Below are 19,604 nucleotides of genomic sequence, written 5' to 3'. Positions count from 1 at the left end.
ATTCAGAATGAAAAAAATAAGTTTTTCTCCTCCAGCTCAACCGAGACACCAGCATGAAAAATTATCAAATGCTGTGCCAGTGCCATGACAGATAAACAGCCAGAATCAAATAATTGCCATCATATTTTATGCAAAATAACTGAATTAACAGCTTTAGCAGTAGAGTCAAAGGCTCACTGGTTTCATGTTGACGTGTTCAGTAGCACTTCTGGTGAATTGAAGATGATTTCTTTCTAATCATCTTGCAGCACTGGATCTTTACATGGCCTTTCTATTTGGTAACTCCTTTCTGGATCTCGTGTTTTCCATCCTGCTTAGTGCACATGCACAGCTGTGTGGTTGTGCATGTAGGCATCCCTGCAATTGCATTTGCTGGTTTTCCTAAAAAAAAAAAGAAAAAAAAGGGCTGTGCACAGTGCACACACCTGTACATATGTACTTGCAGGAGGTGTGAATTAATGATAGGGTGGGGCACTCCCATGTTAAATACCAGGCTTGTTTTTCCAGCTCTGTCACTGTCCTTAAGTCTTATCTACATCAGAAAGTTTCAGCAGTGAATGTTAAATCCATTTTTAGTTTAAATGAACAAACTGCATACAGGCCCTCTGTGCTCACACCCTTATTTCAGTTTGAGGGCCTGTTTCATGTTAGATTAAAGTAATCTTACAGGTAAAAGGTAAAAGATAAAAGTAAAGCAATAGCAATCTTGGGAATGGCTCTTTTAAAAGCTTCTAAGTTGGAAGTTTCTATAATTTAGCTGAGAGTTGGTACCTGGATACACACTGCTCCTCATCCAGTGTAGTATAAGGTAAAATGAGGTTGTGTGAAATGTTGCTGGGTTTTAAGAGGATGTGTTTTACTTTGCACTGCCACAGACTTGCAGCACTGTTGGTCACCAAGGGACAAGGGAGGGGGGTAGAGAGAGAAGTTTTCTGGCACAGAGCTGGAAATGCTCATTTCACTGCACTCTTCTTGCCTTAGGTCAAACCAAAACTAATTTGGTCTGCATCACAATAAGAGTGCCTTAGGTGACCTTTTGCATAGGTTTAACTGTGTTGGTAGCAAATCTCACCTGTAGGTAAATTGATGCAAACAAATTTTACTTGTGCAGACATGGTCTGGGTGTAATCAAGTCACTTAACTTCTGCCTCACAGCATTGGTGAAGCTTAATTAAGGCTGATAAAGTTCTTTGCAGTCTCAGAGGAAAGGTTTGGCCCATGTGTAAATGATGTTATAGAAGGTATTTAGTGCACTCTGTTAAAAACGCGGTGGAGGCACCCAGCCTGTGAATAACACTCTCTGAAACTTTCTATTTCAAGTTAATGTTTAATAGGAATGAGGCAAGCACTGCCTGAAAGGAGGCTTTGTGGCCCTGTACCCAAACCCTCCCTTCGGTGGGTGTGCTCCCTCTCTCTCCCAGGGTGGTTTTGCTTGCCGTGATTCAAATGATCCAACAGGATCCTGTACGGAGCTGTCGGCGTTCTGTCACATAGTTAACAGCGCGATAAAACCCTAACGGCGTCAAAATTTTTCAAACTGAGCCACTAGTGACCCATGGACAAAACCGCCCCATTCGTCCGTCTGTCCGTGCTTTGCCTCAGCCCCTGCATCCCTGTCAGACAGACGCTCCCTCCCCACAGCACGCGTAGTGCCTGAGCTGTTGCACATCGACCGAGGCAGGACGTGCAGAGTCCCAAATCCCCGGCATGAAACGCTGGGCCAGCGTGGTAGCACGCGTGAGGGGCCCGTGGCTCTGCTGTGACGGGGCGCGGCGAGTGGGGTGATCCCTCTTCCCAGTCCTTTAACTCGCCGTGGAAATTTAGGTCTGCGTGACCTGCCCTGTCATCCAACTCTGGCTGTACTAGCTTGGGCCCCAGAAGTAGTGTAGGCACCCTGCTTTATCTATGTGCTTTATCTAGGCTAATTAGATCGGCGCTTTGTCCAGGGTAATTGTCTCTACTAATGAGTTTGAGCGCGGTGTCGCTAGCGAAGGGACGTTGCTCCCTCGGTGGGCGCTGCCTGGTGGCGCGTGGCCGTGGCGGGACGCCTGCCGAACACGCCGTCCCCGCCGGGACAGGCCCACGGGGCCGAGAGCAGGTGGAGGTCCTCAGGGTAAAGGCAGATGTTCCGAGCGCTGACAGAGTCTCGGCGGCGGCGTGATTGCCCAACGGCAGCAAGAGAGCTAAACCGACAGCCAGGCTGTGAACGGGGGCAAGAGGCGGTGTGAGGAGACACAGATAACTTCCCCCCTCCGGCCGGAGCGGGGCCGGGGCCCACTGGGTTTCACACCCGCGGCGCAAGGCTGGTCTGCCTGTGGGGCACGTGGGGGGGCGGGGATCGGCCATCAGCAGGGCCGGGAGCAAGGAACCCCCCCAGCTGTGCGGGGGTGAAGAGGAGAGGTGATGGTGAAGACGGTAAAATGCACCCTCCAGCCGAGTCCCGGCGTGGGTTTGCAGGGTGGCCCCAGGAGCTGGCAGCAGCTTGGCCGGGGCTCCCTCCCCAGTGCCCCGGCCCAGGCTGTACCTGACTGGGGACACCGGGATTAGCATTGGTCAGAAGTGCTTTTGGCAACTGACGGGCTTTTTTCTTTCAGAAAATGCCAAATTACTTAAAAGATACTTCTGTGGGAAAGAAAAGCTTTGCAGGAACTTGTAATCTGGAATGATTTTTTTCTGTTTTTGGTCAGGATAAACAAGTGTTGATGTCACATTCCCAGGATATAAATCGTGATGGATCAGACCTGGTGCCTGAACCTGAGTCTTCTGAAATCCAAACATGTGCTGAAACCATCAATCAATGAGGGAGAGCTCTCCGTCTGTTTGTCACCTCTTTTCCTCCCATAGACTGCTGTGGTTTTTTTCACACAAAATCATCACGTTCTGTTCATATGCAGAACAAAAATTTTCAATTTCATAAATTTAAAGCCCAGATATATTTCTTATTCAGCTCTGACTCTGGACCCACCACATTCATCACACCGGTCCATAAGCACCATGGAGGCTATATAGGGGTTGCAGAAACCCCACCTGGGGGCTGCTTTCAGTGTGTATAATGAATAAAAGATCTGTAAGTGGGTTAGACTAGACCTTCTGTATTGAAGAAGCACAAAATCCTGGTTGCTCAGGGAAATGGGCCTAGTTTTGCCACTTTCTTGAATGCATGCAGTCAGTGGTGCTTGCAGTTGTAGCATAAGTAAAAGAGGAAAAAGAAACCCTGCTTGGGGCTGCCCCAGCAGGAGAGAAATGATGACGTTGCTCCTGCTTGCTCGTGCCTTCCCACCAGCTATGCCAGAGTAGAAGCTGGAGCATAGGTTTTCCTTCGGTGACAGCTTTGGCCCTATTCTGTGGCTGGCTGTGGGTCCAGATGCGGACATGTCCGAGCAGTAGCAGGGTGCAGTGGTGCAGGAGCGGCCACCGGCATATGGAGACCATCGCACCCACTGCAAAACAGTGCCGTATGCCAGGAGTTCCCCATCGCCATCTTTAGGGACAGCTGGGGAACGGCAGAGTGGGTGCTGGCGTGGCTGAGTGGGAGGAGAAAAAGCAAACATGGAAAACATCCGTGTGCTCCCAAAATCTGCCTTGAGCTGAATCACAAGATGCTTATACAAAAATGCAGTTAATTATTACAAAGCAACGAAGCGAGGAAACAGACATTCACAGCGTATCTCCTGCATTAAGTAGTTGCTAAAAATGTAGATCGCAACAGCTGTGAAGCTGCAAACGGGTCAGTAGCAAAACTGTCTCTCCTGGTTATTGTGCTAAGCACTCTTCTCTGTGAGGCTGTTCCCAAAGCTGCCAGGGTTGGAGGCAGCTCACACGGCAACTCGAGAAGCATGTTTAAATGAGGATGCCATGACCGAGAGCACTTACCGTTCATGTCTGCTCAGGTGTGAGAAATACCTAAAAATGTGGAGAGGAGATAAATCTAGCAATCCGCTTGAATTTAAAAAACCCTCAGTCAAACCAGTGTCTGCTGTATGTGCACTGCAGCGCATACACATACAGAACCAAGTGTAAAAATAATCCCTGCCTGGATTATTAAATATGGACTGGGGTGGGGGGGAGATCTAGCAGAATTTATGTTTCTGGCAATGAACAGACCTGAAAGCTTGGGTTGGAGTTTTAAGTGTATTGGCCACCTTCAGGCAAAATCTTGGTTGCCAAAGCAGGGTGCATCTAACCTTTTTCTTTATAAAGGGTTTGTAAATTAAGGTTTCATATTACTATAGAAAAATGATTGGTTTGAATAAGATCACAAGCAGGATGCCAGAAAGAATTATTTCTTATGGTTGCAAGTAACTCAAGCAAAACAACAACCAGTGCCAAATAGAACCAGTGTGTTTCCCCACTGTGGCAAGAAGAGCTGTAACCCCCCTGGCAGCAAAAGGTGTGACTGTCCTGGACACCCTGTTATCTCAGGACAACTCCACATACAACTTTCCTCAAACTCTTTTCCAACAGCTTCCAATCAATACAAGCCTCTGCAGGAACACAAAACAGGTATCCCTGTTCCCACAGGCTGTGATTGACCTCTGCAGCTGATGTAGGCTTTTCCTTAGGTAGCATTATCTTACCAACTTTTACTCCACTGCTTCTTGTTTTACTCAGGAGGGAGGACAAGCTACCTATTATAGCTTCATCCTCCTCTTCTGTTCATGCTTGCTTTTTTTATCTCCCAACTTTTTTAGGGTACTTCACTTTTAAAGCACTTTGAGAAGAAAATTGTGATAAACAAAACTAATGTGCAGAAGAGGACATTAAAAATATCTTAAGATTCAGTTTGAAGGGAAGACAGTTAATTTCTTTAATGTCTCACTGCTGGTCACTAGTAAAACAGAAGAAAAATGAGTTTGGAAAAGATTTGAATAAATTAATGATGTTTTGCTGCAGTGTGTTGGTTTAAGTAAGAAATCTAAACCTGCAAAAGAGAGGAATTAGTCACTACGCAGAAAACACTAATTGTTTCATCTCTCAAGATATCAGAGAGAATTAAGGTATTTTGGGGGGCCGTGCAGTCATGTAGCCTGTGCATCTGAAAAGTTGTTTGGCTTTTTAAATTAATGTGCAAATAAAAATATCTGAAAACTTGTCACCACTTAACACAAAGAGTTTTTGAATGTTGATTATTTACTGAGTCAGGTCTGAAGTAGCTTCTTTCCTTCTGATCTTTTTTCTCCTGTTTTTGTATGCCAAAAGAGGAGAGCATTTCTATAGAAACTATGAAGAAATTGGCAATTTCAAAACATAATTAGGAGCTTTATATGCTTCATTGTAAGGACATTTCACACTATGGCCAAATAATAAGAAAAAATCCTGCCAACTGAAACAATCAGCTGGGGTTCTTAATGAAAAAAAAAAAAGGAACTGTTAATGCATGGAGCTCCTCTCTGAATAAGGGAGTGAAATTAAGTTATTTCAGTGAAGTGGGGGAAAAATTTTCCAGTAGCATTGTTTGAATTGACTTGTGGTCTGCCCTGGGAATATATCAGGTATTTGCTGTACCACAGACAAATTTTTTAAAGCCAGTGTTCATTTTGCAACCACGTTTTGCAACCACGTATTGCAACCAAAAGCTGTGCGTTTAGTTGCAAGTGTGGTCTTAATCCTGCAAGCATACACATACATACCAGAAAACATAAGTAAACTCACTGAATTTACTAGGACTCCTTCGTGCTGAAAATTGAGATGGACTTGTTTGCAGATTCATATGCTCTTTCATTTACCTGACTGCTATGCAAGATCAGCTTCAGAAAGCTCCAGGCGATAAAAAGCAACAACCCCAACTTCCAGATGTGCTTTGTAACATTGCCTTAAAAGGATTTCTTCAGGCCGCTTTCCAAACTGATTTGGTTGGATTTGTTTGGTTTTAAACCTATATAGCCAGTTCATAACAGTGCCCACAGGAAAAAAGAGTTGGTTTTTTTGTGGTGTTGATAGTCTGGTCTTTGATTCCTTCCGCATGTCTCATATTAGTCAAACTGGCCACACTGCCTCATTTTTCTGGGCATTTGGCCCCAAGGGAAGATTCATGCCATAGTACCAGATGAAGATGGCATCATTAGAGCCTCCTATATACTTTGACACGATTTATTGCCAGGGAAGAACTGTTGTTTCTGCTGCCTCGTCCTCTGGCCTTTCTTGCTCGCTTTGGCACCTACTTTTAGTCCTCTTTCCAAGCAGAGTGCTGGCTTCTGTGTGATGCTCTGAGTCTTTATACAAGGGAAGTTTTCTCGTGATGAAATCACAGGCAGTGATGAGCATGGCTAAGGCTTGTCATGGTGGAATTCGTTACCTGGTGAGGAAGGTGTAACTGACTTCAGCCAGAAGTCTGCTTATTGAAGTATCTCACAGGGATGTGTATGTGCACAGGAGAACGTGGGTGTTACCTGCACACACCAGAGCCAGGGTCCAAACCGCTGGCACTGGTAACTGTGGGGAGTCCGGTCCAATTCCAGAGGTTGGGGATGGGACCTTACCTGTCTTCCTACTGTGTTCAGAAGAAGTTTAAATTCACTCTGTAACTGCTGCTCAGGGGTAGCTCTGGCTTTCTTTCATTCAGTGGTGAAGATGCACAGTACAAGCAAGCATTCACACAGGAACACGGCATCCTTGTTACAGCTTACACTCCTTACACATGAGCCTCCTGCTCTGTGCTTCCCAAATACCTGCCAAGTTTTTTCCTGAGGCTTGCTTCCAAAAAACCCACCCTCTCCGCCCGCATTGTCTCATGTGATCTTTACAAAATGTGGCATTTCTGTCTAAATAGTTTGCCAAAGGCCTGTGACAAACAATATTAAGTTGTCAGTCATGAGACATTAAAGAAGTGAACTGTCTTCATACCCAGTCCTAAGATATTTTTAAATGTCAGAGCTTTTGACTCAATGGTTGTCACTGGCTCCATTTTTGGGATACCCAAAACTGGAATACATGGGCCTGATTTTCAGAAAGTGCTCTGTTCCCCTTCTGCAAATGTTAGTCCTTAAGAACATTTCAAAAATAGGCACAATTTCATCAGGATCAGTCAACACACCAGAATTTCTGACTGCAATGCATTTCTGCCATCCTTTCTGTTTTCACGCAGTCATACTTTCTAAATTCATTTTCAGATGACATTCTGCCTGGCAGAAACATATAAAGAAAATTGAGAGAAATATCCTTAATGACTTGTGAGTGACTTATTTGGGTTTGTAAGTCTTTAATTCTGATTTACTCCGGTTGGATAACTTTTAAAAGGATGAAATTTTGCATTTGAAAATGAAAAAAATAAGGTAGGCATAATAATTTCCTGCATATAACGGATCTATTTCTCAGTGCTGTTTATCAGGAAAATTGCTGTTGCATTTAATAGAACTCTTATCTGTTTAGTCCCAGTTGAAACCTACCTCGTCAAATCAATGGAACAATCCTCCTTCCACCAAATGCAAGACCACTGTAGCTTATGTTACCAACAATGATTTTTATTTTCAGAATAATTATTTCTTTCTGAAAATGGCATGTAGTGTCAGTGTGCTTGATTAAATGTCCAAAACCAGAGATTAAATGATCAGAGTCAAGAGAGGAGGTGTGACTTAAGGTGTAACGTGTAGTTTGGTTTTGTTGGTGAATGCCAGTGAAAGCTCAGCTTGATGTGAATCCTGCAGAAGCAGAAGACCAACAGCATTGTAAAAAGAAAAGCCACCTTTGTATAAGGCTTGTTTAATTTTGCATCTCCTTCCATCAGGTAGCTTCTTGATGCCAGCTCAGCATCAGAGCAGCGCTAGCTAGCAAGTATGCTCACAAACTCAGCACTGTGGTTGAATTACTGTGCAAGCACAGAATAATCCAGGGAGGCTAGATCTGAACTCTGTAGAAGCTAGAAATGCATCCCAGTGCGATGGACTGTCCTTCCACAGGACATCGTTTGCAACACTACGGGTCTTCACCGTTGCCAAGGGATTAGTATGTAGTCTACAGCTACCGCGATGCCAAGTTTCTGGACAAATTGCTCACACATTTAGCCATTGGATTCTCCCAGTGGGACTAAAAATTTACAGGAGGCGATGATTTGTCTAATAGAAAAAAATGAATTAAAAAAAAATAAAGCAAAGAGAGGACAATAATGCTTGAGGTTTTTTCTCTCGTAGTAAAATGGAGAAGTAATTCATCTGAGTGGCACTTTTTTTTTTTTTTTTAAAGTTAGCCATGTTTGCTTTCCTAATAGCATTCTCTCATTTTTTCTGTAGGTCCAGCTGCCCAGCGCCAGGTCCAGAATGGGCCATCTCCAGATGAGATGGAGGCACAGAGAAGGTGAGTTAATCAGTTATGGTAGAGTTCTAGTTTGTAACTTGGATGAACATACAGTCCTTGCTCACCAATAAGCACTGTTCTTTTTACTTGCACCCGTTTTAAACTGATTCTGAGTTTTCTGTAATTATTGCTAATGATTCTGTAATGACTTTTAAAGGATGAACTGAAGCTCTAGGTAAACTCTTTGCTCAGAGGCAAGTGATGTTCAGAGTTAAAGACAAAATGTGTTTAAAAGCATTTTGTGGAGTGTGTGTTTCTCAAGCACATTAAGAAAGCCTAACCTTATCCTGTTCTGGATCACCTGCTGGCAGCTGACAGTCATATTGCCCAGGGAGCATCTGACGGACCATGTACACTCTCAGTAATAGCTCAGGCTCATTTTGTGTATGGCTACTTCCTGTATCATATGCTGTTCCTTTTATGGGTGTTTTGCTCTGAACTAGGATAATAAATGAAAGTGTGAAGTCATACCCTTCACCTTTGCAGGTGTGTCAGACTTAGTGCCCTATTACACACGGCCTTTTCTCTAGCTGCTAGGAGTGCTCTCCCTGACGCCAAATGGCAGGTGGGCAGGAGTGTCTGTCTTCATATGCCTGTCTTCATATAAGGAGGCCCATCTCCTTTCAGCTTTGCTGATTCAGCCCAGATTCCTGTAGCAGCAGTATCTTCAGCTTCCTTTGCCAAGACAAACCTATCCCATTCTGGACAAAGTCTTCTAGCGTGACCAGTAGTCCATGCTGTCAGAACTGTGATCTGTCTGCCCGGCATCAGTGGCGTCCATGCCAGCAGCACTGCTTAGCCAGGCTTGTGTTTCCCTGTTGAAGTATAGGCTTGTGCACACACAAAAAAAGCATCTTTGTTCCCCATATTCCTGCTCAACTGCAAATATGTTTCTGCTACTGTATGAGAAACACCAGAGAATATTCTGCCGTAACACGTAAGCTCGTGAGCCTCACTTCATCAGGAGTGCGCTGGAGTACAGAAATCGGCAGGACCTGTCACTGCTCCAAGTTTGGTGCCTGGCATTGCTTAAATGAGGTGTCTGCCTTTGCTTCTGTAATGAGGGAAGGCTCAGCAAGTACAGCTAGTCCTCCAGAGGACTTGGCCCAATTTTTGGTTCAGATAATAAATAGCTTTGCAAGGATTTTACTGGAACCACACTGTGGGGGCAGTTCATCCCCAAAGATGTCAGATGTCGGTCTGATATGACAGGCGCGCAGTGGGCTCTGCCTTCGTTTGTAAGTGCAACCTGTAAGCAGGCAAGGTCCCCCCTTGCAGGGTCCAGGAACTGCCCTGGCCCTATGGGTTGTGTAGTTTAATATCACACTCTCCTGGAGCAGCAGAGATGAAGTGCTGCAATATATCATTTGCAATGATGTTCCACGGCTACTGCTCTGACTGGTTCCTACACAAAACCATGTATAGGTTATTTAAGGCACAACCCTTACACAGGCTGTGGTAGGTACTTAGGATTCTCTCTTTCCCCCTCTAAAAACTGTAAGGGAAGTACAGGGAAACTAGTCTCCTGTGCCTTTACAAATAACTCTGAACGGCCTGAGATTTAGTGGGGATTTACATATGACTATTAAATGGGTCAGCGGGTAATGATATTTCACTCGAGATATGTAAGATTTACTTTGGGATAGCAGAGCTATCATAAAGGTCAGAGGAGAGCTCCTGCTCATCCAGAGGCAGGGGGGATGCCACCTGTCCCCACTGCCTGGCTGAAAGGCCTGATCCAGCTCTTCATTTAACCAGTGGATAGCACTGATTCTTCAGACCATATGTAACTCAGACCTCAAATTTAGGTGTCTAATCTGTACATTTAAAGTGTGAGCAGGTTAACTACATTAGAAAAAAAATAATTTTTTTTTTCAACAAAAAAAATTTCCATTTTGAGACAGTAAAAGCCTTTTGGGTAGGTATTATTTGACTGCTACAGGGTACGTGGTTCTGGGAAAGCTTCTTTTGCTCCACTGGACTGGAATAAACTATGCAAGTAGATGCACTTAGATATTACTGCATCTGCACTAGAGGATTTTCAGCTTTAATTATGCTGATGCATTCTTTAAGCATATAGCAGACCTAATTTAGGCCTAGCTTTTTCTGAACATCTTATAAGGAGGCAAGGAAATGAAGTTATGGTAACTACTCTGCAAATTTGTCTGTTTAAAAGGTTTTTTAGAGACCTTTACGCAAATGTTCGAAGAATATATTTTTAAGTCGGAGTGTAATTTGTCCCCTCTTGTACTTTACTCCTTGCATATTCCTTAAGCAGCCTTGTGCCAAATCTCAGGCATTATTTAGTTCCACCGGAATAAATTTGACTTCCTAAGCATGTAAGAACTTCTCCTTTTAGCATGTGTGGAACAGTGTATTTGGCACGTATAAACTGCTTCTGCCTAAGGGCAGACAGGGCTGACATAAATGACTTCAATGACTTCAAATGCCGGTGACTGACCCTTGTTTTGGGGAGCACCCTGCACCTGTATCTGCTCTGCAGCAGCTCTTAATGACTTGGGGACACCTTAACCATATTTCTTCCTGGTCTGTCAGGCTGGAGTTTTCCAAGTCTGTCCTCCAGATAAACCTAGAATTTCCCCCAGGTTTAATGAGGAAAATGTTGTCAAGTTGTTCTTCATCATCAAATTTTGCTAGTAAATGCCAAGCTAGGGTAGGGGACGGTATGCTTAGGAAATTCTTAGTACATGTGTTTACAGTTGAAGATTTAGCAGTGCAATTGATGCTGTTGCAGATGGGTTCAGCCCATAACTATCAAGTAAGAGCCAGGTTTTGTATTGAAGTAAAGATTTCTATTTATTTGGTTTAAAGTGTCATAGCTTAAATGAAACCAGTTGAATCAGCCGACTAAGACTGTTCCTCAAAACTGTTTCCCCTTTGCGCATGCAATAATTTTCTCAGATGCCTATAATAGTTTTCCAGAAATTGCCTGTGTTTGATGGATTGACTGTCCTGAACACACAACCAGTTTAGGATTGATCCTTCCACAGCAAAATTGTGGATTTTCCTTTTCCATCTATTGAATTAGAATTGAAATATGGGAAATTTGTTTTGCAAATTAAGACATTCTTTTTTTCCCTACATAATGGAACTTTATTCTTCTGGACTTTTTTTCGTAAAAAAAGCTTCTGTTGGTATGTAAATAAGATAGAATTGTTTAAAATTGCAGTCTCGGGAAAGTACAAATACAAATGTAACAGGGAGATCTCTCTCAAATATTACATAAGGAGTCAAAATAGAAGTGTTGCTTAGACTTAAGCTTGCCTTACTGTACAGCCCATGAAGTAAAGCTGTTGCAGGAACGAGAAATGCCAGGGTGGGTTTGGGGCAGGTGTGGGAGCGCTAGCTCGTTCTGCAGAGGAGTTACAGCGTGCGAGAGAAGACCTCTGCTGATGGACCCTGGGAACTGCACAGCTCTGCAAAGCACAGCCCAATACAGCTTGGCAGGGCAGTTCCCCATGGGACACCAGGCCTGGGGAGCAGGGGAGCTAGCAGCTCCTGGGGGGAAAGGTGCCAAAAAAGCTGTGCAAGGCAGTGCAATGCTGTGACCCGCACGTGTGGAGGAAACGCGGCGGTCGTGGTCCCTGTGGCCGCTGTGCTGGGGCGCGAGGCGGCAGGCTGCCCGCCAGGCTGTCCAGTGCCAGCAAAGGGCTCGGGTTTGTACGGTCGGCACCTAAACGCAGATCAAGCTTCGTTATGTTTTCATTCTAACTGTGAGTCCTTCGGGCTCCTGGTCCATAAAAGACCAGGACTGTGTCATTTTATGCAAGACGCCCCTTGCTCTTCCCTTGCAACGCTCATGCACTTCAGGTTAACGGCCGGCGTGGCTGCTCTGCTCTCCTGGGCCTTGGGCACTGACTATTCGTCGTGCAGAGCCCGCTGAGGAGTTACGTTAAATAAATCAACCAGCCCCCGCAGTGTCCAGCAGGTGCAGGGCAATGTCCCGGTTACACTGCCCCAACGCGTGCAATGGCACCGCAGCGGCCAGGGCGAGTGAAATCAATCACCTCCATCTCACGGGAACAGCATTTTTGTGAGGGACTGGCTCACCGCCCGAGACATACAGCTTGAGTGCTTCTCAGTGGATAAAGCTTTTACTCAAAATAATAAAAAAATACGTAATGACCGAGGGTTTTTTCATTGCTGTTTTAGACAAGTGATGGAGCAACAGCAACAGCGCCAGGAATCTCTGGAAAGAAGAACCTCTACCACAGGCACGTATCAAACCAAGCAGATATAGTCTCGCCCTGCTTGTCTCCTCTAGCTGTAGTCGGGGTTTGCGTGGTGCTATACAAGAGCTAGACTGCTAAAAGTGGTTGTAGTTATGATTGGGTTTTAAAGCATTTTCAGCTAGGGACTTAGATGCATTCGAGTATGGTTGTATTGTTTCACAGAGGCTCAGGTCTGGGGTGTGCAGGTGGACATAGGCAGGTTTTGCCCTTGCCACCACAAGAGTGACGCCACGTTTCCAGGGGATGTCAGCGTGAAGGGGTTGATGTGCTGGATGTGCCAGGTCAGGTGCTCCCCATCGCTCCGCAGCACAAAGCAAACTACAGCGCAGAGGAAAACGCAGCTCTAGATGCTCATCGGTGGGGATTTTGTGGTCATGAAGTGAGGAGTCTTCTGTAAGCTTAATGGAAAAAAAATATATTTAATGAGCTTAGGAAAATCTTCTATAGCATATTAAGTTGCACTAAGCTGAGAAGAGATGACAGGAATAGCTTATAACTACAAAGTATGGCTTTGCCTCTCTGAAAGAAGGCAGAGCAAGCAAGCCAAGATGGCCATCTTGTGTTTGGGCTTTTGTTTTGGGGAAGTTTTTTCAGTTAATCTGGCCACATAAGTGAAATGTTTTTCCTTAGCTGTTAACAACTTTTTAGTTTTTGACTGGAAACCAGCTCAGATATACACACATACTTTAGTCAGCAACAGAAATTGTGGGATGCTGTTTTGGTAGAGGTTACTGTGTGCTATTCTGCGTAGGGAACATAGCCAAAATCCTGCCTTGCCATCCCCAAGGAGCGGTACGTGGCTCCCGGGGGCTTCTGGCTGTCCCCTCCCTGGCTACGAGGTGGCCACTGCGGTGTTCAGCGTGTCCTTTGCAGCTGCCCCTGGTGCAAGGGTGATGCTCGTGATCCTGACTCAGATTCACAGGGGGCTTGGAGGATCCTCCCTGGCACTGGAGCACACAGCCCTGCCTGTGCGGCCAGGGTCCTGCTCCGCACGGCCCTGGGGGGAGCGTGCAGCCCATCTCGTGCTGCCAGGGTCTTGCTCTGCACAGCCCTCCGGTTCTGCTGAGGGCTGGAAACCCCCAAGCCAGTGCCTGCACCATCTCCTCTTTGCTTTGTTTGAGCTTCTGTTGCATTTACTTCGCGGTTCCTTTTTCTCCGTTCCGCTTTGCCTCGGTTTCATTCCTTGCCGCGTACCCATCTCATTCTTTTCATTTGTCTTTTCTGTTCTTTTAGTTTCCACCCTTCAGATAAGCGTGTGCTCTCGCCCCTCTCAGCCCCAGTCTCCTCCTCCCACCTGCAGTAACTGCGGTGCTCCTGCCACTGGTGCTGTTCCCCCGCCACCGCCTCATGCCAGCGCTGTCCCTTCGGCACCCGCTGTCCCCAGGCTGGCTAGTCAATCCTCTTTCAGATCCCTGCAGAGAGCCAGAGAGTCCCCGCAGCTCCTGCACAGGCACTCGGCCTCTGAGCTGCCAACGGCCCCGGGTTCCTCCCCTCCAGCCTGCCCAAACGGCAGGACCGCAACGCCAGGCATCAGGCGAACCTCACTGTCTCCACCACCTCCCCATCCTCCCCACTTTCCCTTCGCCTCTCGCCAGCCTCTCAGGCGCTCTTCTCTTTCGTGCTCTCCTCGGTCTTCTGCTTCCTCCGCCACAAATTCACCACCTCTGCAGAGGGGTGACATCCTGCAGCTGCGTGGTCCCACCATCCTGCCCGTGATTCCTGTCCCGCCTGACAGGGTCAAGGGACCCACAGGGAAAGCAGGCCAGGAGACCTCAGCAAACACACCTCTGAATGGCCATCCTGAAGGACAAATTGCTTTAGGCCCCTGCGGGACCCAGGTGAAAAGCGTGGACGGGTCCTTCCTTCCACACCTAGGAGCTGCACCCTTCTCCCCGCTGCCCACTGTCACCAGCCCCCCCAGCTCCTTTGGCCAGGCTCTCTTCCCCTCCTCCCATCCACCATCTCGTCCTCCACAGCAGTGGCACCAGCCCATGTCATACTGTCTTCCATTGCCTCCCCCTTACGCTGCTGTGTCTGAGGTGACTATGCCCAGGAGGACCCCTCCTTACATGACTTCATCAGCCATTGCCCACTTGAGTAAGTACTGATTCTGAATGAGTTGCGACCTGTGTAAAGCCTTAGCTTTCAGCTCTTTAAAAAGCCCCGTTGGCACTGCCTGTGACCACCAGAAAAAGGGCTGAGAGACCCAAGGCTACTCCTGCTGTACGTGGTTTCTGAAACCAAGGTGGAAAAGTATCAAAATCACTTGGGACCGGTCCAGGGACCTTCTGAGCTAAAAACAAGGTGAAAAGCAAGAATTACAGGACCAGGGCCCTGTAGCTGCATTGTTGCAATGCATATTCTTACTGTATTAGCCCAGAAGGAGATTTTTATCATTCAGCAGGGTCAAATTGCATTTGGCAGCAAGCTTCGTACAAAACCTATTTTCAGCTGGTCCAAACGTAGCAGATGGGCTCTTCTGAAGCTGGAGGCCAGGTCTGCGGTAGACTTGTTGTCTGTGTAGCAATACTGGTAGAGGTTGTGATTTTTATTCTTTTTCTTAAGTGGTATTTCTGTTACCAGCAAAAGATATAACGTGGATTTTGTTATAGTTACCCAGAATCCCCTGTGCTTGTGTAATTTATTTCATTCTAGAAACTGTCTTCCTGGCCTAAACTGCATTTATAGTTGGGGGCTTGTCACTATAACTATTCCAGCAAACTTTTTTCACTGCAGGCAGATCAAGAGCTTGGGTCTGCCACTTTGCATATGGTCTTGATTTCTAGTGCTCGTCTAAAGCCTGCGGAGTTAGAACAGTTACGAGTAATGCCTATTTGCAATTCAGATCATACGTTTTGTGACTTGGATCCATTCCTGTTTATAACCACATATAATGCTTAAATGACGTGCCTAGAAAAGGAAGAAAACTGAGACATTTCCTTTCACTTTCTGCTAAAAATATTACTGCATCCACTGGAGGCTCAGTCCTTCAGCTGATTTAAGTCCATGAAATCCACTTAGTTCAATAAAGTTATTTTAAACTCACATCAGTCCATTATTTTGACTCGGTTCAATTTTTGCCTCAGGCTGGCCTCTAATTAGGTGGGTTTAGTTTTGCAATTACAATTAACTGTACCCACAATGAATTACTAGCTATTATGTTCGTGAACCAAAGAGGGCTTGAAACGTTTAAAGTATTTCTAATAGCAGTTATGGTTCATTTCAAGAATGGAGTTGGGAGTGTGAAATAATGGCAGCAGTAACCACAGAAATAAGGCAGTATTGTAAGAAAACCTAGATAAGAAGAAAACCAGGCTGCTAATGTTAAATACAGTTTCCAAACGTTCCTCAGTCAAAACTCGCCTGTCTTTCAAAATAACACTTACTTAACAACTGAACCTGTAATTACGTATCAGGAGCAGCCTGTTCTGAGAGAGCGTAATGTGGGGAAATAGCCTCAGGAGGTGTATTTGTTCAGCTGACCCCTTACAGACAGGCAAAACACTGCAACGGAGTTACCCACCATTAACCTCTCCAACAGGCTGCTGCTTTGAGGAGCTTTGGTGAACCTTGGGGCGCATGGAGCTGGACTCTCCCCCCGCTATTTTGCAAGACCAGCTGAGGCCACACACTTTCTGTTCAGCAGAGAGGAGGATGTGTCGCTGTAGCCCACAATTGTGGTGAAAAGCTGATGTTAACCGAAGTCCACAGAGTCGGCTGATGCAGTTTATTATCTCCATGTAGAAAGCTATGAGAGAAGCAGAAGAAGGTGCCACTTATGAATTGGGAAGCAATGTCTGTGTTTTGTCTTCAGCACGGACTAAAACACTAGCCCAGCCAGGGAGAAGCGGAGGGAGAAGGCTAGTTTATCAGTGATGGGGTCCCACAGGAGAACACAACTGTAGCTGGTTGACCACTGGCGCAACCACCATTTCCCGTTCTTCTGCATGCTTCGTGCTTCCTTCCATTGCTCACTCGTCATGCACTCAGGTCGTGGCCTTGGGAGCGGGAACGTGACCTTGTGCACAGGCTGGAGGGGATCGTGCTTCACGTCTAATTCGTATTCTCTGCATTTCAGGCCCAGCACTTCCACCTGGTCATCCCAGTGGTGCTGCTGTGATCCCTGCTTCGTCCGGGGGGCCCCCACCTCCGCCACCCCCCCCAGTCCCTCCACCACCCATGGGAGCTGCACCCCCCCCGCCGCCCCCGCTGCCGGCAGGCGCCGGCCAAGGGGCTGGCACTGAAGATGGGTCAGTGTCAGGGCTCGCAGCGGCTCTGGCTGGTGCCAAACTAAGGAGAGTTCAACGGGTAAGGAGGTGGCACTGGGACTCCCCAATGGGCTCTTCTCTGCTGCGGGAAAGCCTGGCGCGGCTTGGTGTAATGGTCTGGAAATCCAGCGTGAAACACGGTGAAACATGCTTCAGCTGACCGTTAGGTGGACTTTTAAATGTGAGTTTGTAGTGCAAATAAAGCTGAGCAGGAAATGTTCGGTAGAATTTCTGCTCTTCAGAAAACATTAATTAGCAAATGGCTGCAAATTCTCATGTTGCTAGGATTTCATTACTTCTGCAAAGTCCACGATTGTACTATCTGTTAATGTTTTCCGTCATCGTAAGTGGTTATAAAAGCACCATGCTTACAAATACCAGTGTAGACTGTTGAAGCCTCATGTCAATAGGTGTCCGCTTAGGTAAGGGTTGCATAACCGTGCATAAACATAATCATGAACAAACAGCACCATGGGTTTCTTCATCATTTGCCCATATATTTGCCTCACCCAGACTGTTCCCGGTTTTAGTAAAGACCGCATGGGTCTTCTTCCCAAGACAGAACACATCCTATTTCTGGTTTTGGGCTGTGATTGTGATTGCTGTTCCTAATAATTAGGAAAACTAATCATTATGGGTGTGGTTGTAAATGAAACTTTTCATTAATTCCAATGTTGATTTCTGTCTTAAGCCAGAAGATGGTTCAGGAGGGTCCAGCCCCAGTGGGGTCTCTAAGAGCGATGCCAATCGAACAAGTAGTGGAGGAGGCGGAGGAGGACTAATGGAAGAAATGAATAAATTACTGGCAAAAAGGTTTGTACTTAGACTTCAAGTAAGCACTAGCATGAGCTCTGCAGCAAATTGTGGAACAAGGTGCTGTCATTTTTGGTTAGCAATGGGTCACTTTTGATGCTTCTTTGCAATTTGACCGGTCCTGCATCAATGTTACTTGCCAGCATTGCCTGGCCTTTAATATGAAAGTGTAGGTGTTGCAGCAATGATACCTGGCAGAGTTTAGCTGCTGTAGCAAATCCTGCAGTGTGGCAGCCTTCAAAGAAGGTGTTAAATATATCCTCTGGGCTTTTGCCATTTTACCAGATCTATTTCAAAGTTACCGTTTTCGGAAAGAGTAAACTATGAAAGGAACTTAGAGAAATCACTCTTTATGCAGCACATTCAGGATGTTGGGCCCAAAAATATAAACAGAAGTGCAATAAAAGGACAACATCTTGGCAGGTAAATTATTATCGATACTCGGTGTGTTTCAGGCAGGCTAGCCAAGTTATTCTCCACTAAAGTGAGTTGTGATGTATCAAGCTACCAGCTGTTAAAAGGCACTCAATTATTCCAATTATTTTTGCTTTCTCTTTTCCCGCTGAGTTCTGTCAGACTGTAACTCCCAAGTTCCTAGTGTTAAATGTTTTGGTTTTAGCTCTAAAGATTTTTTAACTTATCAATAGTGAAAGAAAAAGATGAGTAAAATAATGAAGAGTAGGTACAATTGTATAGAGCTCAGAGATGGAGGTTGTAAGTAATGTTGTCTAGGATAAAAACAGTTCCCAGTTTAGAGAGTCTGATTCCAACTTTTCTCCACGTCCTGGTCATTTCAGAAGGATTTCTGAACATGGACTGTGGATGAAATCCTTTGGAAAGTGTTAAATAAATACACAACACTATAACAAGTTATCAGCAGTGTAAAATACCAAATAGATAATTTTCTCTCTTTTCAGAATTAAAATAGTTCCATATCTTTAAATAGTTATTTCCTGGTTCACCTTCTGATCTATTTTGTGCTGCTATATCAAGACTGACCTTACTGAACTGGAAGATGTCTGTAGTCAGAGTAAGGTTCAGTGACTCGATGCTGGGGTAACTAGCTCTGTTCAAGCAAGCAAGCTAAATGGACATCTCGTATGGTTCGATATAGAAATCTGAGAAATCTCTGTGATTCTAGTCTAAAATGTACTCCAGTATGGCTTTTGGCAGTAGGATCTGGTGTCTTGAGGTACTCCAGGTCGAATCCCCTCGCTGTCTTGACAAAAGCACCTGTACTACCATGAGCACCATACTGCCTCTGCGCTGAAAATAACAGTTGCAAATCCTTTCCCAGGGAGTTAACAGCAACAGAATTGTCTCCTAAATTTTGCTTCACAAAGCCATGGAAGTCATTGGAAATACGGAAGTGTCAGTCTAGAGTGCAGTCTAGGCACATGCTGTTAAACTGATACTGAGAGGACTTCTTTTGGCTGCAAAACCCTTTTTATGTGTGATGCCATAGAGCAAGGAAAGAACCTGGCACTGTGTTTCAGGTTGCTTTTACCAAGCTGGCAGCCAGGAGGTAAAAAAGATGGTTTATAAACTGAGCATGTTCAATACAGAAATCACTGAGTGATGAGCATGGGATCTCAGGGGCCCTCTTCTGAGCAGAAAACCACATGCTCAGAAACAGGGAATGTGTCTAATGCTGGGTAAGTGACAGAGGAAGATGCTTCTGAGAGCTCAGGTGGTATAAAATATGGCTCTCTAGATTTAGTGGCCCCTATTGAAGTGCAAGCAGAATAATGAACTATCTATCTCACAAACCGCTATCATTTCTAGCCCAGTTAAGTTTGTTGCAGGACATAAATCTAACACTGGTCTCTCACCCTGGCAAATATTTCCCTCACTCAGATTTGTAATCTTTATAACCTTTTTTCCTCAGAAGAATCAAGTAAATATTCGAGAAAGACTATAAAAATTATTATTGATCTAATAAAATTATTAATGCAGTTGAATATCTGGAAATAATTCCCAC

The 19,604-nt window shown here is 45.4% G+C and overlaps 1 protein-coding gene across 9 annotated transcripts in view; it reads left to right on the top strand.

Annotated features, from left to right (window-relative positions):
* The window catches only part of EVL (Enah/Vasp-like), a 159,640-nt gene that overhangs the window by 130,305 nt on the left and 9,731 nt on the right, over positions 1-19,604 (top strand). For 5 of the 9 annotated variants that reach the window (XM_069783480.1, XM_069783477.1, XM_069783478.1 and 2 more), the window contains exons 4-7: positions 8,226-8,289; positions 12,463-12,524; positions 16,621-16,850; positions 17,502-17,623. In XM_069783480.1, the coding sequence (XP_069639581.1) occupies positions 8,226-8,289; positions 12,463-12,524; positions 16,621-16,850; positions 17,502-17,623 (478 nt within the window). Of the gene's footprint in view, positions 1-8,225; positions 8,290-12,462; positions 12,525-13,775; positions 14,640-16,620; positions 16,851-17,501; positions 17,624-19,604 lie in introns of all 9 variants that reach the window. The other 4 variants (XM_069783475.1, XM_069783472.1, XM_069783473.1 and 1 more) reach the window with 1 other exon arrangement.

Source organism: Haliaeetus albicilla, chromosome 5 (assembly GCF_947461875.1).
Source record: "Haliaeetus albicilla chromosome 5, bHalAlb1.1, whole genome shotgun sequence".
NCBI lineage: Eukaryota > Metazoa > Chordata > Aves > Accipitriformes > Accipitridae > Haliaeetus > Haliaeetus albicilla.
This window is presented reverse-complemented; position numbering and strand designations above follow the sequence as displayed.